The 27014-nt window shown below is 40.7% G+C and overlaps 1 protein-coding gene across 1 annotated transcript in view; it reads right to left on the reverse strand.

Annotated features, from left to right (window-relative positions):
* Positions 1–27014, reverse strand: part of LOC113133119 (neural-cadherin-like) — a 79723-nt gene that overhangs the window by 17763 nt on the left and 34946 nt on the right. The window contains exons 6-23 of the mRNA XM_026311699.1: positions 25423–25672; positions 22585–22727; positions 20905–21077; positions 19108–19276; positions 18377–18547; positions 17763–17935; positions 14784–14951; positions 13018–13267; positions 12650–12777; positions 12064–12250; positions 10533–10676; positions 8847–9130; positions 6812–8420; positions 5982–6075; positions 5045–5229; positions 3845–4074; positions 3097–3374; positions 944–1158 (exon numbers count right to left, since the gene is read on the reverse strand). Of these exons, the coding sequence (XP_026167484.1) occupies positions 944–1158; positions 3097–3374; positions 3845–4074; positions 5045–5229; positions 5982–6075; positions 6812–8420; positions 8847–9130; positions 10533–10676; positions 12064–12250; positions 12650–12777; positions 13018–13267; positions 14784–14951; positions 17763–17935; positions 18377–18547; positions 19108–19276; positions 20905–21077; positions 22585–22727; positions 25423–25672 (4851 nt within the window). The remainder of the gene's footprint in view (positions 1–943; positions 1159–3096; positions 3375–3844; positions 4075–5044; positions 5230–5981; positions 6076–6811; positions 8421–8846; positions 9131–10532; positions 10677–12063; positions 12251–12649; positions 12778–13017; positions 13268–14783; positions 14952–17762; positions 17936–18376; positions 18548–19107; positions 19277–20904; positions 21078–22584; positions 22728–25422; positions 25673–27014) is intronic.

Raw genomic sequence — 27014 nt, forward strand, 5'->3', positions numbered from 1 at the left:
GATGTTAGCTTTAAAAATGAAACTAAATTCACATTTCTCACACAGGCAGAACTCTAAAAGGCAGATATCTCAAAAAACATGAACAGAAAATGTAAACTGTTTGGTATTTAAGAAAGTATATTTTGTCATTTAGGTAAATATAATGATAAAGCATATGTACAGAACTATGCAAAAGTTTTAGACAGTTTAGATGTTTTAGATTCTTGTCACACAAAACCATCAGGTGTCAGTCTGATGCCAGATTCATAGTGCATCCCACTGTCCAAGACAACAAGTCCATAAAGTACCCATTACAGCTCACGAAGAACTATTTTCAGCAGCAAGAAGAACCACAATGTCCAACATAACTTTATAACACCATTACATCATTTGTCTTTATTTTCTAAATCTTCATATTTATTATCATCATCATCGTCACTGTTTTCTTTTCCAATTTTCTTTTTCTCACTGTTTCACTACAATAACGTATTGTAAGATACTCTGTACTTTAAGTATGAAGTTTTATACCTAGTCATAACTATACACAACTATCAACTATTCTGTTTGATAAAAATGTTACTGCTTCACTTGCAGGATTCAGGTTTAAGACCCTGTGTCAGCAACAAACCCTGCTGACATGTCCTTCAGTAAGACACTGGGTCTGCTCAGAAGCCCAACTACTGTTCTGGCACTGAGGCAGTGGCTAAGCAAAAAGAGAATTTCTTGTGGCAAATAAAGTACAACATACACATTAAGCAACACATTAAGCACTTAGGGTATAAGTCGTTGAGTCAGAGTGAGTGTTCATATCCCTCAGCAGTACACTAAAGAACAAAATTTGCCTCATATATCTGATTACCTACCACCCAGTAATTAAACACACAAAATTAAGTTCCAGGTTTAAGTGCAATAATGGCCCAGAGACCCCATGGCGCACATCTAATTATCCAGTCTTGCTTTTTACCTATGGCCATGTAGTCCTCAGCTTCCCCAGGCAGTAGAGTGGCCAATGGGCCAGCATACAGTATCAGTCCATCATCTTCTTCTGTCATAAACTCCAGTGAAAGATGACTATCAAAACACGGCCTTACAGGGGGAAACCAAGCATAGCCGTTGCCAAGGAAACTAAGTCTTGTTTGCTGGCAGTCTGGCCCTTCAAACTGTGGGGTGCAGTGGCACCTGTAACACAGAGGGGAAATCAGAAGAGGAAAATCAAGGCAAAGTATGGGGGGGAAACAGTGTCGTTCATGTTTTGTGCTCTGAAAAATCTTCTCACTGATCCGTCTCTGGATCTGTGTGTGGTGATTTTTCTCTGGCCAACATGACAGTCTTTGACTTTGCTCCAATATGCTGCTGTCACTGAAGAACTAAGAAAATGCCTTTATCAATTAACTGTTTGCATTAAGCATGGCGCCCTGAATATTAAATTGTACATTAATCAATTAGCTATGAACACAACATTACTCTGGTCTGTTCTTTATCACAACTGCAAGACTTTAACCCTCTGGAGACTGTTCCTGCTTGGCCCATCACGCCTCCTTTGTTTGGCGATAATTAATTCTATTTCGCTCACTTTTCTATGCGCTGTACCACTGCTGAATTTGTAGACATTTTCTCACTTTATCCCAACCAGCCCCCCGTGAATCATTAGGGTAGTACGCACTCTGATATCTCTGCGACTGTCTCTTCTTCTACTTACCTGCTTTGATTAGAGTGTGAATGTAGACAGAAACTATAATATGCTCTTGCAGAGACTGAAAATGAAATGGTTTCCACACCTCTCTTCAATGTGTTTGTGTATGAAACCATAATGGTAAATATTAATAATCATACAAAAACAGCATCAGTAAAAGATATGTGCAGTGATGAAACACTGCATTCAACAGCCCATTCAATCACTGCGATGGCGGGTAAGGAGGGGACCAGATTTCATCCTGTCCCCTCCACTGCAGACATGTGAGACAAGCTGGCTTTGCTGATAATGTCAAAGCCATCTATTTTCATGCAGTGTCTGAGGAAGCCTGTGTGTACTGAGGCTGTTAGGGACTGTTTCTCCCCATCGCTGTTTATTCTGCAGAGGGGAAACACATGTCAGGAATACTGATCTATACGCAGCAATGGGATGGCTTAGCCTGAGTGTAGCCTTATGCATACATATGCACATATGCGCTAAGCACACCACCTCTCACTCCTTCACAGCTTTTTTTCATGTGACTCATGAGAGCAATGCCAATCCAAATCAAAAAGTACAGGGCATGTTTTTCTAACTTCTGACTGACAATATCTGATTAGCTGCTGTCTGAGGCCGCCTGTTAAGCTCCTTTGACAGAGGACAGAAGCAAAAACTGGATTCTTTCTAGTTGTATTGCATGCACATACAGCACATGTGGGGAGATATATTCTTCTCACAGAGCAAAGGCTTTTCTCAGCAGTCTGCCGATCAAATGCAGCTGAGACAATTTAAAAGATGAAAGTGAAAAAAAGTTATGTACATTCTCTCTAAAGATTAGGCCTTCAACAAACTTGCATGTTCATGTAAATGGCATTAAATGAGATTATGAGAAGTTGTGAGTATAGAGGGGGTCCAGAGTAGTACTAATCTCCTTGCCCTATATTTATTTAATCTGAGCATTAGTCTGCACATGAAATGAACTGCCCGCTATTTCTTCTGAGGCTCCCAGAGTGACCTATTCACTTAAAAGTGAAGGTCTTTATATAACTACATATATTTATCAATGTCTAGGTTTAATATGTAAAGCAATGTCTAAACACCTTGATACAAACCCTGTGCTCATTATTTATTATTAGGTTCTGCAAAACAGCGCACTTAATATAGCCTATAAATGTATAGACCTAAAAAATCCTGCTAATCCTATTCTATATTCAGCTGACAACACAGCAGAGCAGCTCAGGCAAGTTAGGTCAACTTGCAGGTGAAGGAGATTTTTCTCACAAGGGGTGCCATTAGTAATTCTGGGCTCATTTTCCAAGATGTCACTCTAGCAGTGAGTCTAACTGGACTAGGGAGGAAACTGCAGAACATCAGGAAACTTCTATTTGTGTTTCCTAACTTTTAAGAGCATTTTTTTCAAAGATCACCACAGGCATGGCTCTTACCTGTATCCATTCTGGGTGTCGACACAGGTTCCCCCATTAAGACAGGGATTACTGGGGTAGGAAGAGCAGCGTTGATGGGTCATTTCCCTTGCAGCGCAACCACACACAGCCAAGGATGTCACCTTCACTGAGACCAGGGATAAAACACCCGAGTCTACCAGGGTGGGCGAGTCACTGACACCTAACTGTGTGGTGCAACCGCCCAACGTTTTGCAATCTGTGTGCACACACTCGTCCACCTGCACCTGGCTCACGTTCACACGCAGCAGTGACTGCAGCTGCCGAGAATCAGAAAAAGGAAGAAGAGAGGGGATGAGGGAATTATAGTAATTGTCAATGAAGCTACAAGGGGCTACACAGTGATTTACATTTGGTGGGCTAAATGACTTCACAAGCAATACAAAATAGGAAGGCAAAGCCTAATCTCCATGAATACATTCGATTTTCTAAAACTGGTTGTTTTTAAAGGAGCAGGGCACAGAGCTAAACATAAGAGATTAATCAAAATGATATATAATTAAAACAGGGAAGAAAAGAGGAAAGAGAAAAAAAGAGGTGGGACATGTAGAACAAATGAATGGGAGAGACAAAGAGACATGACAGGGCCGTGCAGTAAACAGACAGAAAGTTGGTGTGAAACTTAAAGGGCAGATAAAAAGTCCTGTTATCACTTTCCTTCAAGCTCCTAAGTGCATTGCTTGATATATGAGCATTGATCTCTATCTATCAGACAAGATGGTATATATACCTTCTTTTTATGTGCAGCGAGGACACCATGCAGTTTCTCTGGGTGCAGGTAGCCATTATCAGTTAGCACATAGAAATGGATATCTACTGTTTTCTCCTCTCTATCTGCTATGCTGAAAACGTTGATACTCTCTGGTCTGATGGACAGGGTTTCAGACAGAAAGTCCCAGAACATCTCCAGCCGACTCTTCCTCTCGACGTGAGAGTCAATAAAATCTCTTGCTGTAATGCCTTCAAGGAAAAAAAGCAAGTGGGGGTTTACGCAACAAGAAGTACTGACTTGTCAATGACAACTACAGAGTTGATCAAAGTCTACTGACTTCCTGATTCCATTAGCACTGTAGTAGCCTAAAATCTCTCCCCATTGATCCACTTCCTCCCTGAATCATCCATAAGGTGAATCGTTTGTGATGCAGTAAAAATCATTAATTTTTTTATTGAAATAAAGTTAGGGGTCTTGAAAAATAGCTTTGTACAAAATATTTTAATGACTGGAAAATCAATCACATTTGCACCACCACCTTCCAATAATATCTGGGGAATGTGGGCATTTATCTTTAATCTCTAAAAATGATAATGACTTGCAGTCAGAGGCATCCATAATAGCCTTCAACTCTGTTCGCCGAATGGCTTTTTAAATGTCAAGGACTTTACCTGACTCTTCCAAATTGACCTTTATAACTCTGATTTGCTCTGAGACTGACAGAAAAATGAACCGTCTAACATAAACTTCAGCGTTGAAGAACAAGAAGAAGGAAACTATTACCAAGAAGCCGTGTGAACAGTTGTTTTACAATGCTTAGAAATGTTAAATAATGCAAGTATAAAATTTTTTCTTGACAGCCTATTATTTCAGCGTTAACTGGATTGACAACCTGATAATCATTCAATGAAAAGTACCAATTTATTCATGCCTGTGGCAGATGCTGTCTCTTTGAACATTAGTTTCAATAGGGATTTTAACAACAACAGCAGAAACAAAGAGCAAGCTTTCTATTTTCTGGAAGATGACTGAAACAGGGAATCCAATCCAGAAATTATTATACTTAGTATTTATTTAACGTATACTTCTGGGGGTTATGGAGGTATATAACCAGTAAAGCAAATCACAGCAATACCTTCAGAGCTTCAGGCACCCAGTAATTCTAAATTAAAACAGTGTTTCTACCATCAGATAAGTCCATGCTTCTGCTAGCATTACCTGTCAAACGGAGCGAGGCGGACGACAGGATGGCCTGTTCCTCCAGCTCCCTGACATGAACTCTGACACCTGACATGACATCGGGCCACACTCCATCAGACACACTGACCCTCAACCAGTAGCTACCTACTGGAGCGTTCTGTCGGATGGTCAGCACTCCTGAGCTCTGGTTCACGCTAAAGTATCTGAAAAAAGCAGGAGAGCTGTTAGGTAGGAGGGGATGGCTAGGGAAAGAAAAAAACAAAATAAGTGGTTTCTTTTGTTTCTGATCTCTTGTTCAGTGGAAAAACACTTCACAGATGGCAGACAGACAAGTAGAGAATTGGTCAGCAGTACCTTGGTTTCCTCCAGCAGGAAACAAATGTGAATTCATTTTGAAATAAACAAAGAAATAGAAGAACAAAGACCACCAAGAAGAAAAATAAATTCTAAAAGAACTTGGTAGTTGTCATAGGAACTGTCAGAATTAGTTTAATGAATAAAACAAATATGCAATAGATATTAACTATTGGATCTTGAGGATATGAATACTGAACAGCTGCACAAGATCCTTGATGTAGTGTTCGTACACAGTTTATTCTGGGAACAGGTGGACCGAGGTGACTTTGTTTGAACCTGATTGAATTTTCCAGAATGGCAATCTTTGTTGACAGTTATGATTAAAGTTGCTTTTGGTAATGCGGCTTAAATTAGAGGGCACAGAATTTGATCTATGATTAGGAGAAGTACCTGTTAGTCTTATTTCAGGGTGAGTGATATCACTGAATGAGGTATTGTAGTAGAAATACAGAATAAAGTCCCAATCCCTTTTTTCAGATTCAACACTGTTGGCAGTCCTTCTAGTACCGTCTTGTTTTAACACTTGTACGCCTGCTGCACATTTGGAGATCAGCATGTTTTCAGAAGATATTATACGCATTTAACAGTGAGCTCTTACTTGGCTGCACTTGTCTCCAGCGTGTAGGTCTTGTTGTCCCAGTCATCAGGATCTGGGGCATACACCTTCCCCAGTGCCGCATTTGCCATCCTTCCTGTTCAAGGTAAACACACACCCACACACACATACACACCCACACAGAGACACACAAAAGATTCAGACAGAATCTGCTGATGCCAACAATTATCTTTTCATCCCTCTCTTCTCCTTATCTTGCATTCTTGTGTTCTGTTCTACTTATTATGCTCATAACTGTGGATCCCCACTGCTGGAATGAATAGACTCTCAGTGCTCCACTTCAGACAGCGTGGAGCTTAAGGAAGCGGGGCTATCTCAGTATGGATTATGTTATTATCGACCTGCAGTGCCAGAGTACTGCAGCTGGGTAAACAATGGCAGCCTGGATGAGTCACGCCGCTCCTGTTTTCCACAATTACCAAAAGTGCTAGGTAGCTGAGTGTGCAATCAAAACAGTAACAAGCCAATGCACCTAACCAACTTGCCTAAAGGGTAAAAATAATGAAAGGTCAAAAAAATGAAGACTGATCTTTATCATAGTGTAATGTTCAGAACAACTTTAGGCATGAGGCTGGCAAGGGAACTGCTGAGGGCTTGAGAAAGGATTTGACAATGATATTACCATAACAAAACACTGTTAGAATGTAAAAGGAACAGCATAATTATAAATTCCAGAGCAGGTATGGGAGAGAAAAGTTTTCCCTTCAGCTGCAGCCTCAGTTTCCCCTCTTCAGTCAAGCTTTGCTTGCAGTAAAAAGATCTGTAGCAACAGGGGGCAAAGAGAATGAGAAGAGGGGAAGTGAGCAACTCACCCTTGTGGCTATGCACATACACATCTTTCTCTCCTGCCTGGTGGGCATTATCATTCTGGTCTCCAATGGTGATGGTGAGTGTGTTTGTGGCTGTCATTGGCGGACTGCCGCTGTCAATCATAATCACCGGCAAGCGGAACTCGCTCTGTCTTTCCCTGTCGAATCTCCGCAGGGCAGTGAGTGTAGCAGAGCCATTCCTGTGGTCCTGTAGGTGGAAGTCGATAGAGTAAAGCGAAGGCAGTGAGAGAAAGAAAGGAGGCCCCTGCTCTGGGGAGTCTCTGTCCACAACGTGAAGCAGAGTTGAGCTCCTGTTGAGCCAGACCACTTGAGGTGCTGGGCTATTCTCCCACAGCACTGGGGAGTAGGCCGTCTCCAGCTCTGGCCCGTTGTCATTCATGTCTAGCAGTGGCAAGTGAACCGTGACACTGCCAGTCAGAGCTGGGGTACCCCTGTCTGTCGCCATGACGACCAGTTCATAACCTCCCACTGTCTCTCTATCCAGTGGGCTGGCAACTGTGACCACGCCAGCTTGACTGACTGTAAAATGTCCATATGGGTCACACTGAGCAACAATGCTGTACAAAATGTCCCCATTCATTCCTGAGTCAGAGTCAGTGGCCGCGACCTGAATGATGCTGGTTCCAACAGTTATGTTCTCAGGCAGAGGGGAGAGCAGGTGGGAGCTTGGGGCAAAAACAGGGGCATTATCATTCTCATCCTCCACTAGAACCAGGCAGTGGATAAGGCTGGAGAAGTCCGAGTCCTCTACTTTGATGGTAAGGTTAAACCGCTGCTCCCCTGGTTTCTCAAAGTCCAGCTTCTGCTTTAGTCTCAGGGTTCCTGTCTGGTCCAGTCTGTTGCTGATCATGTAAAATTTTTGCTCTGAGTCTCCAGAGACCACACTGAAGACCAGCTGTCCATACATACCACTGTCAGGGTCCACAGCACTCAACTCTAATATAGGAGCTTCTTCATTGGTGCTCTCCGGCACACGAGCACCACACCAGTCCTCAGTAAACCTTGGGACGTGGTCATTGATGTCTGTTACTGCTATAGTGGCGGTAGCTGTACCTGTCATACCACCACCATCCCGGGCCTCCACTACCAGCTGATGCCTATCAGCATACTCCCGGTCCAGACCTTCTGCTGCCACAGATATGGTGCCAGTGCTAGAATCAATAGTGAAAAGCTCTGTATTGTATGCATTGTGAGCATTTTCTGTAATCCGGTAGGTGAGGATTGCGTTCTGACCTACAGCTGCATCGTCAAGGTCTACTGCTGTCATTTCCACAACAAACGTTCCAGGAGGGGAGTTCTCCACCACGCTACTGTGGCAATTATCAGGTGCACACGAGAAGGCGGGGGCATTGTCATTGATGTCCCACACATTGATAATAACATCTGTAAAACCAGTAAGTCCCTCGCCCTCTTCATCTGTCGCCATAACAACAAAGCGCCACACGGCACGCTCTTCTCGGTCCATGGTACGCTGGGCATACATCTCCCCTGTGATGTCATTGATCATGAAGTGTGACTCTGCCCCTTGGCCATGAATGGAGTACCGTATGGCGCCCTGATCTGCATCTTTGTCTGGGTCAGTAGCTGTCACCTGCAGGATCAAAGACAACTTCTTAAGAATATGGATAATCATTGTCATACCCAAATGACTGATTCCTGTTTTGTCTTTTCACCTGTCTCAAGCTCATTTGTGCTTTAAATGTTTTTTAGACATCCCATTTAAGTGATTGCACTTTTTCTTGACCACCTAATAGAAGCAATGAAGCCTGATCTTGCACCTGAATCTTACAGCTGTACTGCAGAATTTGCCCACACTGGCTCCAACTCTCTATAACTTACAGCTCTATAACTTACTGGAATTATAATTCTATAATCTTTCAAATCGTGGAAGTGTTTAAACAATATAAATCTAACAGTAGAAATAGGAATACATCATGTAATAATAAGGGGCCTACAATATTTCCAAAGATTACTGAAAAAAACTAAAAACTTAGCAGTATACATCTCAGCCTCTCACCTGTAGTACAAACACTGGTGACCCATCAAGCTCCTCTGTGACAGATCCATAGTATTCATTCATGGAGAACACGGGTGCCTCATCATTCTTATTAACTACAGTAACCACCACAGCAGCATAGTCTTCCCATTTCCCATCGGAGGCAAGGACCAGTAACTTGTATCTCTTCTGCTGTTCATAGTCCAGTGGCTGTGCAATAAAGATTGTCCCCACCTCTGGCTCAATGTCAAAAACCCCACCTTTGTTGCCAGATGTTATCTGGTAGCGGAGCTTGGCATTGGCCCCTGTTGCAGGAATTACAAAATGCATGATTGGGAATGGCAATCCTGGTTCAGAAAATAACAGTTTTTTAATTAGGTCATTAAAATCTGACTGTGAAGTATAAATGTAACAACATTTTGAGAAGAATTTACATTTATTCATTCATATATTATCTGCATATACAGAAAAGTCCCATTTCTTCATTTTTACTGCAGTACTACAGTTCTAGCAATAAAGGAAAGGCGTAAACATGTGTATACCACCTCATTTCCTCAGAGACCTGAGCATTAGGAAGTTTTCATGTATCCCTTTCTTGTTGTGATTACTTAATTAAATGGAAACTTTGTACCTCGTCTCCCCTGCTTTAATCAGATACTAATTAAAAAAGGATGCAGAAAAAAAGTAAAAGGGAGCATGAGAGTGAAATAGCGTACTGCACTTTGATAGAGCCCTCAAGGGAATGATTTCCAGTCCTCAGAGAGGATGGGGGGGATGTAGTTTAGTAAAGAGGAAGTCAATATCTGAACCTATCCACTGTGTCTCCATGGAGACGATCCAATCTAGTGGTTTAACACTGGAATAGATAAGACAATCTCTTGGAATGTACAGTCTTTGCTTTTAATCATCCTGTTGGGTTAAAGTAGCTACAATCCCATGTAAATACACTAATCTGTACTATTAACATAACCCTGGCTGACAAAGTGCTCCCTGTCTCACGCAGAGATCTGGCAGGCTTACAGCAGTCAAGCCCAGGGTGGAGTTTTTAAGCAAGACAGATTGGGTGTAGCCTCTCAGGCGCAAGAGCAACAGTATTGTAACTTTAATGTTGGGGGTTGTGTTATTCCACAGCTATTCATCATTAGTGCTGCAGCCTGGCTTAAGCTGCACCCCCACTCACCATAAATACTTGATTAACGGACCTAAACATGACTGATAAAGGCATCTTAGGCTACTGCTGTACAGAGGATGAGCAACTGCTTTATTGCTTAAATCCCGCCCACCTACTGTGTGGGAGCGTGTCACTCTTTTTGGAACATATGTGCTACAGTGCATTACCAAGCACTCAAATGACTACTGCTAAATCTAGCACACCGCATGATTTCAGCAGCAGAGCTCAGGCCAGATTGGGAAAGACTGCCCAGAGGGTCACTTTATGCATACAGCTACAAATACAGGCCATCTCGCAAAAAGATGGCTACTTGGCTCACAACTCATTGCTGGAACTGAGACAGCTTAAATATCTCAAGAAAGAAGATCAGGTGAAAAACAAAGTCTGGAAATCTGGAAACTTGTACATTTTCTAAGTAGCTCCCAAAAACTTTATATTGGTTCTGGCTGGCTGGCGTCTTTAACCTTTATTTCTAGGAAGCAGCATCACTACAGTCTCCTCGGGACCTCCTCAGTCTGCTGCCTCATCAACCATACCTTCATCCTCGTCATTAGCACTAACAGTGACAACAGCCAGGCCCACATCTGCATTCTCGTCAACACCGACTTCATACAGTCGCTGAGCAAAAAGTGGTTTGTTATCGTTGACGTCGCTGATGAAAACCCTCACATACGCTGTGTCTGCAAGAATAACAGTATAGCAGAAGATTAAACAATACAGCACACACACACACACACAGTTACCCAAACACTACATGGGTGTATCCTCTTCCATCTGTTTATTGATTCTACAATTCACTGTCACTCTTTAGTGTGGAAGAGGCACTTAACCCGACGCATAGTGACTCATTGACATGAAAATCAGACAAAACATTATTCACAAAGATGTGCAGTAAATTACATAAATTATTCATTTTGTCAAGAGTTTATTGGTTTAACAGGGGTAACTGTTCTTCTTTCTACAGAAAGAAATACAGTAATGGGACTAAACCCCTTCAACAAGCTGCTTTTTTGCAGAGACTAGATAAAGAACCTCTCTACTGGGAAGGTTAAATATTTATAAGATGACAAGTGTTTGTGTCTTATCGGTGCCCTCCTCATTACACAGTTTATTTCTTTAGTTAGAAATAGTAAATTATCTGCTCACAGAACACATGGCTGACATGTTAATTTGGAAGTGCAACAGTATGAGATGATGGTGGTGGCACATGACCCTGTTTCCTCAGCTTGTTTTTACATTTCCCTCCTCCTCTTATTGTATCCCTTGGGTGACACAGAGAGATAGGTAATGCTTGGAGAGAAGATGAGCCCCTCTGGATGTAGGGAATACGTAGCACATGACACATTGGCTCATTGCAAATGCTAAGCAGCCCCGGCAACCCGTGGGAGGAGGCTCTGCTGCTCCAAAACGTCACCCTTTACCCCTAATATCCCCTTTACTAACACTAGAAAAAGACCCATTTCTGAATACAAATGTCATATTATGTCACTCCAGACACAGAGTGGGGTTTTATAACTGTCAAAATGTCGCCAAGAGAATATGTTAAACAAACACAGGTCATACTTTGTGCTCGTTAAATATTGAAAAACAAAACTTATAGAATGAGTAGAGACAAATGGGGTGGTAACAAAAAAAAAAAAAAAAAAAAAAAAAGAGCGCCAAGAAATTTCTGAGCTACTTTCACATGGAAGAGAGTGAGGATATTTCTGGTCATGGCAGTAGAATTAATCAGATTTAAATTCACTTTTTAAAGTTAATCTCAACAAAACATAAACAAATGTACTGTAATGCCAGTGTAGTCTGTTTGAAAGACAATGCACAGAGGAGACACTCCTCATTATTGAGTTTTCAGTATTGAAAGAACAATACTGCTTTTACTGAATATGACATTGCACCAGGGTAGAGGTTGCTTCAAAGTCAGCTCTCCAAATGATCTAATTTCTTAAACAACTAACATTTGAAATACACATATTGAACAGTAAGAATCAGTAAAGTGTTAATGAAATGCAGCAATACATAAACAGGAATTTCAAGAGAAAGTCTGATGTCATCATTAAAATTTCACACCTGAGTTGGGCTGTTTGTTCTTGCCAGGTCGTGCTGACTCCTGTCCATCTTCCGACTGAACTTCCAACAAATAGGAGCTGCGAGCCTCTCGATCAAACACAGCTTCTGTGTAGATGATCCCAAGAACTGGGTCAATGCGGAACAGATGGTGGTCGCCACTGCTGTCACTCAGCAGAGAGTAAGTGATCTGTGGAGCACAGCGAATCTGAAAATTAAGTTACTGTACTCTTTCAAGCAATACCCTGCAGAAACAGCAGAAATTAAACACTTTGTAGCAGAAAATGTTGGGAGGTCTCTGTTATACTTCCAGAGCTTGTCTTCTCAGGAAAAACCAGATCAATATACTCTATCCTTCCACAGTCGGTCTCAGCTGTGACAGTTCCTTAACATCATCAGCTACAACACTTTGACAATTTTAGAAAGAGAGTTTCCACACTACAGGGATTGTGGTGCATGGTGTTACAGCATGCTTCTTCTAGCGTAACATGGATGATTTAACAAGGTAAGAGCAGTCTGTAGATGTACTTGTCAGATCGCTTCATTCTTTGTGTACTTGTACATAGACAAAAAGTAGATAAGCACGAACCTCTCCATTCAGACCCAAGTCTTTGTCGTGAGCAGAAACCTGGAGAACCATAGTCCCTATCTGGGCCCCTTCTGTAACTGAAGCCTCGTAGATGGAGGAGGTGAAAAAGGGCACGTTGTCATTGACATCTTTGAAGAGAAAAGAGATTGAGTAGCAAATTAATAATATGTTTATATCCAGATAGTAATTAAATCTACCATTCTAAGATGTAGCTTCAATAATTTCTACACATTAAAGATTTAGGAGTTTGATTGCTGTTTGGACTTGAACAGTCTGGATATTAGACCACCTCTACATCAACACAGCATTATACATAGAAAATCAAGTGATCAACAGAAAAAAAAAGACACTTGAAACACACATCATACCTGTAATATTGATATAAACTGTAGTGAAAGCTGCAAGAGGAACTGCAGCAACGTTCTGTGCTCGAACCCGGAGAGAAAAAAGCGGTGTGGTCTCGTAGTCCAGTGGCTCGGAAACCAAAATAGATGCAGAGCCATCTTCACGGTTGGGGGAGAGGTAGAAACGAACTGGCATGTTGGTTTCAGGGACCAGCCCATCTTCCAGATTATAGGTCACCCGTGGGTCACCGAGCTGAGAGGTTGCCTTGATTGTCTGATTTGGATGAGAAATTAGATCATGATTTTTCAGACAGGAGCTAAAGGCCTGGATCTCAAGTTATGTAAAACTGACACAAAAAACAAAAAGCAACCCTGAGCAATGTTTATTCACCTTGTTGACGGTGAGATGAGAAGTTTGATATCACTGTCCACTATGTACAGAGGTGGAGCTTGGCATAACCACTGGACATGGTAAAAACAGTTAGCTCAGATCACAAAAACTGTCTTGTAACTGTGGAGACCACACTGGTGGCCAGATAATCTCATGATTATGTAACAAGGTAAAGGTTGATCCAAAAAGAAAAAGTTCACCCTATAGCATACGACTTCCCACAAAACCTCAGCTTGATGTATTAACGTCTCAGTTGTGTATAGATCAATCAAATAAAATATGTTGATTAATGAAGGCCAGAGGTGCTAGGATTCAGTATAACTTTGGACTCAGCCAAGACTACTGTCTTTATGCTAGCTATGCTAATTGAATTTTGGCTCTAGCCTCATGCTTAAGACTTCACTGTTTTGAGTTACTGGCCAAAGAAAGTTATTATTCTAGGTTTAAATAAATACATTTACATTATGGGAAAAGTGTTTTTTTGCTGTTTTGCACAGAGTTACTGATATGATGATTTAGGGCTGGGAGACAATTAGCTTAGCTTAGCATAAAGACTGGAAATGGGGGAAATAGTCTGGCAAACAAGATACAACAGATTATTTAGTGAGGTCTAGAGCTGCTGGAAGGCATATTTTTAAACTTTGGACACAGCAACGTTAGCTGTTTCTCCCTGCTCTCAGTCTTTATGCTGAGCTAAGGTAACAGGCTGCTGGCTACAGCTCCATAATTAATGTTCAGACATAAGAATGGTATCAATCTTCTCTCCTCATCCAAATCTTGGCATCAAAGCAAATAAGAATATTTGCCAAAAAGTTGAACCATTCCCTTAACAAGGAAGTAGCATTTATTCACATGTAAAAGACTACATTAGAACTGGGTCAGACAGCAGTTGTAGTGTGTAGTCTCAAAGATGAACAGGTTATGTCAAATTTTTACTATTGTAATGACTAATTATTGTATGAACTAGAGTAGTCAAACCTGTTGTCTGAGCCCTGAAATAATCTCAAAATGAGTCCCCTTGTGAAGACCTTGGGAAAAAAATCCTGTGCTCTTCAGACTGGCAGCTATATCATTTTCACATCAAAGGAGACATTTTGAATGGATTTAATTAGCCTGGAGTCATGAAACCTGCTTAGCACATGCGATCCAATGTCACCTTTCACCTACTGCATCAAACTAAAACATGTTTACTGATTTTAAGGGCACTAACAAGCTTTCAAAGCTTATTTTGAGGACAAAGGGAACACACTGTCGGAGCAATGCTCAAACAGTGCACTAATCCAGGGGAGTAAGCAAACAAAAATTTAGCTGATTCAATTAGAGCAATTGAAAATGGCAAGAGATAGGTAAGCCAGTTTAGCAGAACACTATGTCCTAATATAGTAACATGCACACGTACCACTATGGGTGTGTCCCTGGCAGTGTTCTCAGGGATAACAACACTGTAGCTCTCCTTGTCCCACTGTGGGGGCTGGTTCTTCACATTGGTGATGGTGACTGCCAGCTCCACAGAGGAGTTCCGGTTTCCCCCATCAGTTGCTATGATGTCTCGTGTTATATAGGTCCTCTGTGGTCAACAGTAAACAATTAGTTAAAAGATTAGTCAAATCTGAGTGACAGACAATTAGCAAAGTGTTTATACATAGTCATCTAACATCCACTCCAAAATGCCCAACCATTTCATGTTTACTGCTTCTTTTCAGCTGTAATAAAATCTATTAAAATGAATGTTTTTTAACTAACTGGACCCCTGGTTGGAGAAAACAGATCATCTGATCACTTTGCACTTAAGGAAAATGTAAAAGCAGCTGCCCTGCCAAATCACAGACATCTTGTAGGACATGCTAGATATGAAACATTTACAGCACAGTATATTTAAATTACTGATATAGCCTATCATAGAAATAGTAATAAAACTGACTAATAGCACTGTGCCTCTGGGAATTGGCCAGCGACAGCAAATAGCAGCAATAACAACTACATGTGTGGAGCTGGGTGTTTTAATAGAGCTCTTTCTTATTTGAATGTTCTTGTCTGAGTCGTGTATTTGACACATGGAGTGATAAGGTCATGATCAGCTGATTGGCAGTAATCACTTCATGTTCCCACCTGAACCTAAAATTGTTCTATAAACTCCGCTGAGAAAATCATTTAATTAGGCCAAGAACAACAGATTAGGCCAAGAACAACAGAGTGTGAGTGTGAGACAAAAATTTATTGAGCTATTATTCAGGTTGCACAAAAGCTCCTCTACTTCTGTTATTGTGCTATAATTGAACCACTAGGAAATAAGGGGCTGAATTTGACTAAGGAACTGTATTTCATCAAAGTGGACACTGCAGGGAGGGCTGAAATTTTCCTTAAGAGGTCATTAAAATGTTTGATTCTTTTTATCTAAATTAGATAATGTGTAACATCAACATTACTCACACCAAAGAGAGGAAAAATATGCCCTCTAAAGGCCCTTTTTTTGCCCATACTAATTTAATTTAATTCTAACCACTCACTGTACAAGATAATGCAAGTCATAGTTTGTTAATGAAAAATTGCTCAAATAAGAATTCAGTTGTTAAGCTGTAACTTTTCACCCATCAGCTGCATTATTCTATCAATGCAAATCATGGCCTATTGACTCTATTATTGTGCTGCAGTAGCCAGATAAAAAGAAATCTCACTTAACTTCAAAATTACATCTTTTATTCCTGGCACAATGCCATTAGTATTTGTAGAACTCTCTTCCAAAGCTTCAAAACAGAGAACAAAAATTGTAATCTATGATGTTCAATGTGGACCCAGCAGCTGCCACATTTACAATAAATAACATCCGACCACAGTTTAAAATTAGATTTGCAGTAATAGTGTCAGATCTGAGCCAGAAAATACCCATTAAATACTCTAGATACAGACACAGAAACCTTTTCCATCTTCTCCACTTAATTCTCCACAAAGCTGTACTGTGCAGTGTCTTGACACTGTATGAGTTCAGCTCCAGCTGAAATGTCCATAGGAATCTGCTCTGTTCAATGGACTGTCTCTTTCATATACCACTGAAATGCCGCAAGTCAGCTGGGAGGTGTGCTGCAAACTTTCCTGTGATAGTGTGAATCGTGGCGTGAAAATTTGGCCTTATTACTTGTTTAAAGTAATCAGAAACTGTGGTAAAAAAATCAAAATAGAACAATGTCTAAGACCAGCCAAGCCATTTAACATTTAATGAAGTGCTTTTATAATCTTAGTTACAACACAAGGATTGTGGAGTGATTCAAATAGCTTCTGAAACCATTTTGAAATATGCAATAGCTTTGTCCAGTGAGGGTTTTGGGCTTAAAGCTCTCAATTTTGCATGAAGTCAGCAGCAAAGTTGCAGAGACTCCTAACACTGGTGCACTAAAATGTATGTTAATAATAAAAGGCTCTATAGTGCTGTAGCAGGTTTCAAGCCATAGACCGACGCTCATATTTGAATAAGTGAAGGAGGAAAGCTGGAGGAAAGTGTTGACAGGCTACAGAAAACATTCAGGTCTACAACACACCTATGAAAAATGTAAAACAAATATGTTACATCACTGACACAGACATAGTAAGTCACTTACATAAAATACATCAGTGAGTTAGCAAACATCAACTAGCAAAGTGCAGCTTACTAATCTTTATACTCGGTGTGCAATTTTATAACTAAAATAGTTCACCTTTTAAAAATTACGTTTTTTAATTTATGTTGAGGGAAATTATCTTTGTAGCAGTGTTCCCAAGCATTTAGTGTCATAAGAAGCTGTTAGCATTGAGGTAACCATGCTTTGCAAGTTAAACAGAATGCATAATCTCCAAATTGTTTCAGTTAATAGCCTCTAAATATATGACCTGTCTTAATCTGCTGCATGCTGTCAGTCTCAGATGATAAAGTAAAATAAAAAAAGTCTTGAAACTAATATATCAAAGCCAAAGTATTTAAGATGGACAAAGAGCCTTGGTGTGTGATAATTAGCTCCTTAAAAACCTGGGCCATCCATTTAAAAACAGCATGTCCTTTTCTGACAGCCACTGCACATTACAGGAGAGGAATTTTTAATGCATGTTTAAAAGATAGTCTTTAGTGACAGACCAATAAACAGAACTGTACTTATCAAATATTCCCACAGGGATCCCAAGCTGCTAACATCTATTTTAATAACATTTTTAGCCTTCATCTTCCTTCTCTGCGGTCTTTTCATGTGCAGCACCTTCGGGAGTACACATACCCCAGATTGGGAGTAGCAGACAGACTCACTCTGAGGTGGCTCATTCATTAACTTTGTTGACACAGAGCCACACACTGTGATGCGATACTGACTATGTGTGTGTGGGCTGACAGAGAGCCTGATAATAACTGCTGACTGACCTGTGATATGGGCTGGTTAACGTAGACCCATCCAGTCACAGGGTTGACGCGCAGGTACTCAGGCTGCTCCAGGGACATGGAGTAAGTGATAGCTGCATTAGTGCCAAAGTCGTCATCGTGAGCTGCAACACGAAGGAAACTGGTACCGACCAAAGTGTCTTCTCGCAGAAAGTCTACAGGGGATACAAATAATGTATGTGCACTTAGTTTGCTGGTCAAAGAGTATATATTTATGAGGCTAAGAGCAAAGGATGGTAAAGGTCCAGAATGTAAGATGTTATGAACATTTATTATAATGCAACTACTGGACCAAAGTATTTTTTGTCTTTTAATTTGTAATGTCTGATTTTCACACTAAAATGCATTTCATTAACTAAGGGAATGAGTGGAATTTCTTATTTTTTCTTTAAATATACCCAGTTCAGGAAAATATCTGAAGCATTTACTTTCAAAACCTTGGACTGAAACTACTAAATTACAACAAAAAAGAACATGTTCCATCTTCTCACTCTTTCTTTAGCATTTTCAACGAGTCCTGGTGAAGCTGCTGCTTCAGTGATACTAATTCTATTTCATTCGGATACCAGCATGAGAAATTCCTAAACAGCACTTACACTCATAGCGCAAATTCTCAAACTTGGGGCTATTATCATTCTGGTCCAGTATTTGAACAGTTAGCTGACAGATGCCAATGAGTGGCTCCTCTGCCCAATCTGTGGCCGTTACTGTAATCGAATACTCCCTCTGCCGCTCCCTGTCGAACCGCCTGGCTGTCACAATCACTCCTGTAATACAAAATTAATAATCAGCTCGCTCCCCAAAACCCCATGAAACATACACACATGAGTACATATATACTCATCCTTCCATTCAGCTATTCCCCAATTCACCCACCCACACATCCATCTCTCAGTCCAAACAAGCAAACAATTACAAATGCATTTATTTAGTTGAGCAGTCAAGTGCAGTGACTGTTATTAAATCATGAGTTGCAAAAGATAGAAGACAAGCCTTAAGAAAATGATTGACAGAATACCATGTTGACTCCATGTGTTAGGACTTCAAAACAGCTTCTGTTTCTTTTTCCCTTTTTAGAATCATTTTTATATCTCTATTTTATATAGGAGAAGTCACTTCAAGCTTCACCACATCAAATGAAATGACAATCAATAGACAGGTTTGGACATCTGACATATTCTTGTGAACAGCAATTATGTGAACATTTCCCCTCCTCTCAAATCACAGTTCAACTGACAAAGATGTGAATTACCATTTAAACAGTAAAGTCTGTGCTCTATGTCTAATTGAGAGCTATTTCAGACCAGGCAATCTGTGACCACGCTACCTGTGTCTGGATGAATTCTGAAGGCAGGCATTGTGCTGTCTCTGTGCATTAGGCCATATTTGACTTTTCCATTTGCTCCCTCATCTGCATCCACCGCATGCACTTGCAACACAAAAGTCCCCGTTGGCTGGTTCTCCAGCACTGAAGCCTGCTCACGATATTGCTGGCACTGAGATAAAGGGAGGTAGGAGGACAGGAAGAAGGAGGCACACACAAATTCAAAAAACAATTCTCATATATGAGTCTATTCTGTCAGAATATGCTATTTTAATGAAAATACTAGGATCAAAGAAAATAAGCTCATTAAGCAGAAGGTCACTACACAGACAGGGAGGTACTGTGCACAAAGCAAAACACAGACTAGATGGATACAGTGAAGAACATCTATGGAAATGAAAACACTTGAGCTGATTTCCTTTGAATCGCCAGCACTGAACAGCTTTGCCATAGCCATGAATTCAGTCCATTTCCACTAATAAACATATAGCCCAGATAAAGAGCTGCTCTCTGGAGTCTTTTTTGTAATCAGATATAAATGCTTGGTACGCTTTGAAAAGAATGACCATGAAAAAAGAAAACAGTAGACAAGGATAAGGAAGAGTGAAACAAAGGCAAAGAGATGGATCAAAGGATGCGAACAAGTGATCAAGAGAAGAATAACAAGAGGATTCATGGTCTGTGATGACACAGGCAGTGTAGTCTGTAGATAGCTGTTCATAAAAAAACAACATAATATCTAACATAAGGACATGCTGCCCCAGATGGTTGCGAGGCATAACATGATATTGAAACAACATCAGGTTTCCAACACTTCCAGTCCACCCGAAAGACCTCAGGAGCTCCAGCTCTGCATGAGCATGTCTTCTGCTTAAGTTTAAGTCATTCTTAATTATGGAGGAAGTTAATTAAACAGGTATAGTATATTGTGATGATATTGCACTTTTTTCATAAATTAATTGAAATCCCAGTGGAGCGCCTAAAGATAGACTGGGTGTACAGGCTAATCAGAACGCAAGGGAAAACAGAGAAGGCAGACAGAGGCCAGGGAAATGAGAATGCCAGGCAAAAAATGAAAGAGCTGGTGAGTGAGGAGAAGGAGGAAAGAGTGTTAACAGTGGAATTATTGTGGTACACTGAGAGGATGCGACAGAGGGAGATGAGAGAAAAGTGTAACAATACCATGTAAATATATGTCTTTGATTCTAAGACAAAACTACTGATTGTGAGCTATTAAGAAGGTTTCAGATTGACAAATAACAAAAATGTGTTTCTGCTACAACTGATAGCTATATAGCTGATAGCTAGTTGAGAAAATTAACACTACTCTCATGTCTGTACTGTAAATATGTAGCTAGACTCAACATCTGTATAGCTAAGCTTAGACCAGAGACCAAAAATAAGGGGGATGTGCATGCCCGGCTTTGACCATGGGTTAAAAAATATCTGTTAGTTGCCAATAGCAAGAAGGCAAATAAACATATTTCAAAAAAATTAAACTATTCTTTTAAAACTGACTGAAAATTTATTCTAACATTTTTTTAAACTTGGATGTCAATCATATAATTGTATTCCATTTGGACTATGATTCATACTAACTTTGCACTCACAGCTTTGGCAGTAAACAGTGACTCCAGAAAAACAACACATATCAGTAAAAGCACCATGAGACAGCAAAAGCTTTCCAAATATATCATTTACATTTACATAAATAATTTCAAGCACTTGTGTTTGAGGCTAGATGAAGAAAAAGACCCAAGTTAGGTGGTACCAGTTTTTTTTTGTTAATAAGATCCTTACCTGTTCAAATACAGGTTTATTGTTGTTAACATCATCAACCCCAACAATGACCCGAGCAGTGGAAGAGAGAGGGTGCTGCCCACCGGATGTATTATCATCTGTGGCCGTCACATTCAAGACATACTCCAGACCTTGGAGTTTGGGCAGGGGAGTGGAGCGGAGACGAATCAACCCTACAAAGACCACAGACCCATTAAATCACAAAACACAGTGCATCCTAACGGTGAAAACTACAGCCATTCCATTAGTCACTACGTAAGATGTTACTGCCACTGTGGCCTTGTATCAGTAAAACGACACAAAACGCATACGACGCGGTAGTGTTCTTGAAATTGGGAGTGAGATAGCAAGTGGTAGAAATTCACCTCAGAAGTCCAAAGAAAGGTAAAAAATCTGATATGCAGAGTAAATCCAAAAACCAATTTCACAGTGGTGATTCTGTCGCATTTCTAATCTAATAATTGCATGCTCTCCTCTAAAGATGCCCATCCAGCTCAAGCAGTTGAGCAAAAACATAAAATAGTAAGTGACTTGGGTTAGAAGCTAACCCAGCTCAGGAGCTACCCATTAGCTGTTTCTCTCTCCTCTTTTGTCTGCATTCATGTAACAGTCAAGATAAAAGGTGGGATAAAAGGATGCAGCATCTGAGTCAACATCTTTCTCGTCAACAGTACATAATACAATACAAAAAAATCAGAGGTTGCATGATGAGCAAGAAGCCTGTGATGTGGGGGAAAGTCATTGAAGTGAGAGCATGGGGAGTTTTTTTATTCTCTTGTTGTGTTTCTATTCATCTTTTTCAATGCTCTTGATTAAAGACAACACAGCATGCTGATACACACAGATGCCAATGCCTGACTTTCCTCTTTCCTAATTTACTTGTGAGCCTGGCTGCCCACAAAACAGAGAAGGTTCCCATCTCCTAATAACAAAGTGTGATGTTGACAACACTGCACCGCTACATTAAAATAAGTGAACTGTGGGATGTACACAGTAATTCTTGCAGCTTAAATGTCAACCTTGTTTACAAATATGACATGAGCCCTAGCAGCTATTCAATGAGCCAGCACTCTTTGCATATACAGTAAGTGGGAAGCCATATAGTATTTCTTCTGCACCAAAAGGATATCAGCTTTAGCATTTTCTTGCTCTGAGGATACACGGAAAGAGTGGAAGGAAATATAAGAAGATGCCACAAAAGAAAGAGAAGCTGGTGGAGCGCAGCCTGAAGATTGCCAGCTATGATAGAGCAGTTGTTGTGAAATTGAATTGAAAGGGTTGGGTGACAAATGTCACAGCTATTGCGACTGGTTTCGGATCAAAGGGTAAATAAAAAAGATAAACTGTGCAGTCACCAATGCAAGAAAGATCAAAACATGGGAAACATTCTTTTCTCTACTTGCAAAAAAGAAAAAAACAAGTGAGGAAATTCCCAGAATAATATCCTTGTTTATATTTATGACCCCAATAATAAAAAAGCAGCACACATACTGAAAATACAGGTTTTAATATCAACTTTAATATCCTTCCGTATTGACTTTGAAAGTAGAGGGTCTTCACTGCACAGCACTGTAGCAGGAATGTATTTGAGAAAATTGAATGTGTGATTTGACAGAAAGCCTGTCAATTAGAGTGAGAGCAGCAAATGTGTAATCTAGCTGGAAAATTAAGAAATATCACCTTTCTGGCTGTCAATGACAAAGTTTCCTTCCTCATTGCCTGCTGTTATGGAGTAGTTTATACCATCGCCATCTGGGTCTTTGGCCAGAACAGTGGCAACGAGGGTGTTGGGGCCGGCATCCTCGGAAACAAACGTTCGATATCTGCAAAAAAGGAGTTTATATATGGAAGTCACAAGTCAGTGGCAGAAACATACACAGACAAGAGATACAGTTCATTTACACAGTGCAAAGCATCAGCAGGCTGATTAGACTTATGTTTGTAGCTTTTGCTTGTCACTGTGATTTAACCTGTCCTCTTAACTGGCCACACCAGAGACAAATGATTATGTCTACCAGGATGTTGAAGTCATTGAACAAATGGTGCTTCCATATACCTAACCAACTGTAGGCCATTTGATTCAGTGCCTTTTAAAATGTCAACAGTGATTTGCTTGCTCTGTGGTGCTGGGCATCTGGCTGCCCAGCAAAAGACAGGAGACTGATATACCACTGTGTACAAAGCACAGTGGGGAGGAGATGAACTGTGCCACTTGGAAGACGTGGTGATGAAGGGAAGTAGAAAACAGAGCAAAAGGCAAGAGAGGAGCAGGTGACAAAAAAGAAGGCTGGCACTAAAATGACAGGTAAAGTGATATGTGGGAGTGAGAGAGAAGAGAGCAGGGAAAGAGGAAGCCTGATAGACAGAGAGCAGCAGGATATAAGAGGGGGTGGCAGTCTCACAGAGTTTGAGCTGATTCGTCAGCAGAACTCATCGCCTGTGAGATTTTGTGCTGTATCCTCTTCTAATGTGTGTGCAAGAATGTGTGTGTGTATGTGTGTGAGGGGGTGTCTGTGGTGAGAAGTCAGAGGTGATTGATGGTTTACAGACGAACGCTGATGGGTGATTCATCTCCGCCAGCCGCAGCAGTCTCCGTGGCAACATGAGTGACCTGTAATCTGTCACCCGGCTCAAAGGCCACCTCTCCGCAGCTCTGTGGGATGAAACATATACACTCCCTGGACTTTGCTTCCTGTAACGTCTCCCTACACCTCACTGAACTGTGAAGTTATACTCACAGAGTACGCCTATCTATCTATCTATCTCCTGGCCTGGAAGTCTAACTATTTGCATTTCCGTGGGCTCTCTGCCTGTCCGCCCATCACTTCAGTCACTTTCAGCTTCCCTACAACTTATTCAGATGTGCAGTGAGAGGACATGCCTAACGTTAGCCTAACCAATCACATGTACCAGAATCCTTCACAAACATCAGAGTCTGTCTTTGTACTGTTTTTGGACACAGTGGCGTTTTCTGTCGACAGAGGCTTTGTCTACATCTCAGTAAGCAACATTATGATGAAGCAGCCAACACATCCTACCTGGCAAAATTTTCTAACAGTCTGTCTGGTGGTGTGGCAAGAGAAGTTGTCTGACCGCTGACAGGATTCTCTGTTTATCCGCATATCTGACTGGCAGTCTGCTGTCTACTCGCCGTGTATGTTTTGGTATTCTCTACTTGCTTGCCCTGAAAACACGTTTCTGTGCGTGTTTAATTTTTTTTCTTCTCAGTTTTATGTTGATCTGCCGACATCTCCAATTCTTTGCCTGCCTGCGTTTTTGGCTGTGTCTAGCAACCCATCAAGACTGACACCTGACAATGCAACAAGAGCGGGTAACAGAGGTCTGTAACGGTCTTGTGTGACGGTCATTGAAATATGGCTGAGGGGACAAACGTCTTATTTGCTGGGGGGAATAAATGCAGCAGAGCCACAGTGACAGTTTCTGCCCACCCACTTACACTGCTTTGCCAAAAAGGCAGTGAAGGCAACACTGGATTGCATCCATATGTCAGTTTACTGCATACCTTCAGAGAAGGACAAAATTAAACCCTAGAGAGTGCTATGTGAATGCTTACTTTTACTATAATATTGAAAAAAATATATTTTTAGCAAACTTACAGAACATGCTGCAAAAGTAACAATGTCACACTCTGTGTTAATGTGTGAGAAGTGAGTAACAGATTGTTATGATGGCAGATGGCTGCAATTAAAAACACCAAATAAAAGATAAAGAGTTTGTCTTACTGGCAGAGGTTTTACTACAGCAGCGTTGACACAAGTTGGCCACTATTCATGGCAGGACTCCCAGCATCCAATATTATTGCAGTGAATCGCCTGAAGGAAGGCAGGTCTGTGATGTGTGATGTAACAACCTATGTGTCTGTGATGCAACTATCTTGTATGCTCAAAGCGCAAACCTTCAATATAATGAAATGTGATCAGCTGCTGGATCAGAGATGAAGCAGTACCAGCAGGAGGAACTTACTTACACTTGTCATCTTGGTGACAAACTTTGATCTTTGCAGCTAAACTGGTTAAGAGTCAGATTTTTGCTTTCATGACTTGAGCTTCGGTAACAATGCATACAGCAAAACAAGTGCACCTTGGTCATCTTATATTTTGCGCAAATAAGAATATCACTGTTACCTAAAGCATCATTCACATGTACAAAGACAGACATACTGTAGTGTTGTAATGGATTATTGATGTACATATTCATAGCACTTGGTGTGTTTTTGGTCTTTTTTTTAAAGTTTTGCACTTTACTCAAATTCTTAGTCTATTACATGTTGACTCTTAAGTAAGTGTTAACTGTATTATAAATAACGATAGTGATATCAACATCTTGGTGACTTTATTTTGACAAAACATCGAATTCAAAACATATGAGGCAATAGCAGAAGGACAGCAAATAAACAGCAAGTGCCCAGAATTAACAAGGAAAATGAAAGAAGGAATGATTGGATTTGTGGAGAGAATATTCAGGTATTTTGGAAGTTTTAGTCACAAAGGTGCTCACACAGACTGGGAGAATTCAGGAGCCTCATCATTGACATTGGCCATCCTCACACGGACCGTGGCAGTTCCGGATTGAGGCTCGTCCCCGCTGTCCACCGCCATCACCACAAATTCGTACAGATGGTTAGGCCTCTCATAGTCCAGCCGGCTCGCAGGGAAAACGGTCCCATGGGGTGAAATGCTGAAGTCTGGGCTCAAGGTGTAATAGGTGAGTTCAGCATTTAACCCCGAGTCACAGTCCGTGGCCAACACTGATGGCAGGGAAGACATCACAAAATTTACATCAATTAACATTTAATCGAAACGAGCTGATGAGATGGCATCAGCTGATGAATATGTTGACATCTGTGTAGATCATTATCTCTTTATGGCCTTGCTAAACATGGAATAGATCAAACACTCTGACAGCTACAATTACTAGCACACAAACTGCACTCTGTCCCTCCAGAATGATTACCACCATTTATAAAAATGAACTTAAAGACAGCAAAAAGGCCCACTGAAATGAAGTAGCTGTATTTTCTGCAGATAAACTATTTCTGTCTGAGGTAATTACACAGAAAAACTATAGATTTGCTTCTAATGCGTGATGAGGTTTCTATCTACAACTACAGTAAAATATTTGGTAGCAACACAAATTTAGTTTTCTGTTTGGTGAATTTTACTTGAACTTGCTGTTTTGTGCACAGCCCCTCTAGCTCATAACACTTGCATATTGCATATTCTTGTGATATGTCTATTTCCTCAAGTCAAGCACCAGCACAAGCAGCCTGTGCATCACAGTGCTTTATTCTCCTCCCATCTCAATGTTCTGTAATATAGTGCATCACAATTTCCTATTGCACTCTCACTATATTCAGCATGAAGTGAGTGACTCATTTAATGATCACAGTTTATACATATCCTCTTTACTATGAACCTCAGTGGATAAAGTTAAAGTGATAGCCTCATTCTAAAGTGTTCATCTGTGTCTTGCCCGGTAGAAGCAGTGGTGATGGTATAATGCAGATTTTACTCCCTTGGTGCGTTAGCACTGACATTTCATTAGTCAGCTGTGGAGTTCATGAAATAAAGAAATTAACCCTTTTTAATTTAGATTTTTGCCCCATTATGTGAATTATTCCTTGCTTTAGTCAGGGACATTTTTTTTGTAAACTATCAAGTTATATATTTGTGTGATATACCACCTCCATTAATTGAAATTTAAAGATCTAACTTTTCCATTAGCTCTCTGAGCACTCCAAGTTTTCACTCTCTTTACCTTTGATCCCCTCCATTGCTATTTTTTCCTACCATACTGGTTGTTTTTTGTTGTTGTTGTTGATGCATCGATTTGAATTGGATGCCATTTTCTCCTACAGTCGCGTTTGCACTGCCAACAATTTCTACAGCTCCAGGCAGCGTGTTCAAACGTTCAGATTAAATTTGTTCCATTTTTCTCAGCCACATGCATGCACAACACACGCACACACACATACACACACACACACACACACACACACATATATATATATATATGTAGCACTCAGGACCACAGACTGGGCTGAAGGTTCACCTTCAAACATGACAACAACCCTAAGCACACAGCCAAGA

Source organism: Mastacembelus armatus, chromosome 6, assembly GCF_900324485.2.
Source record: "Mastacembelus armatus chromosome 6, fMasArm1.2, whole genome shotgun sequence".
NCBI lineage: Eukaryota > Metazoa > Chordata > Actinopteri > Synbranchiformes > Mastacembelidae > Mastacembelus > Mastacembelus armatus.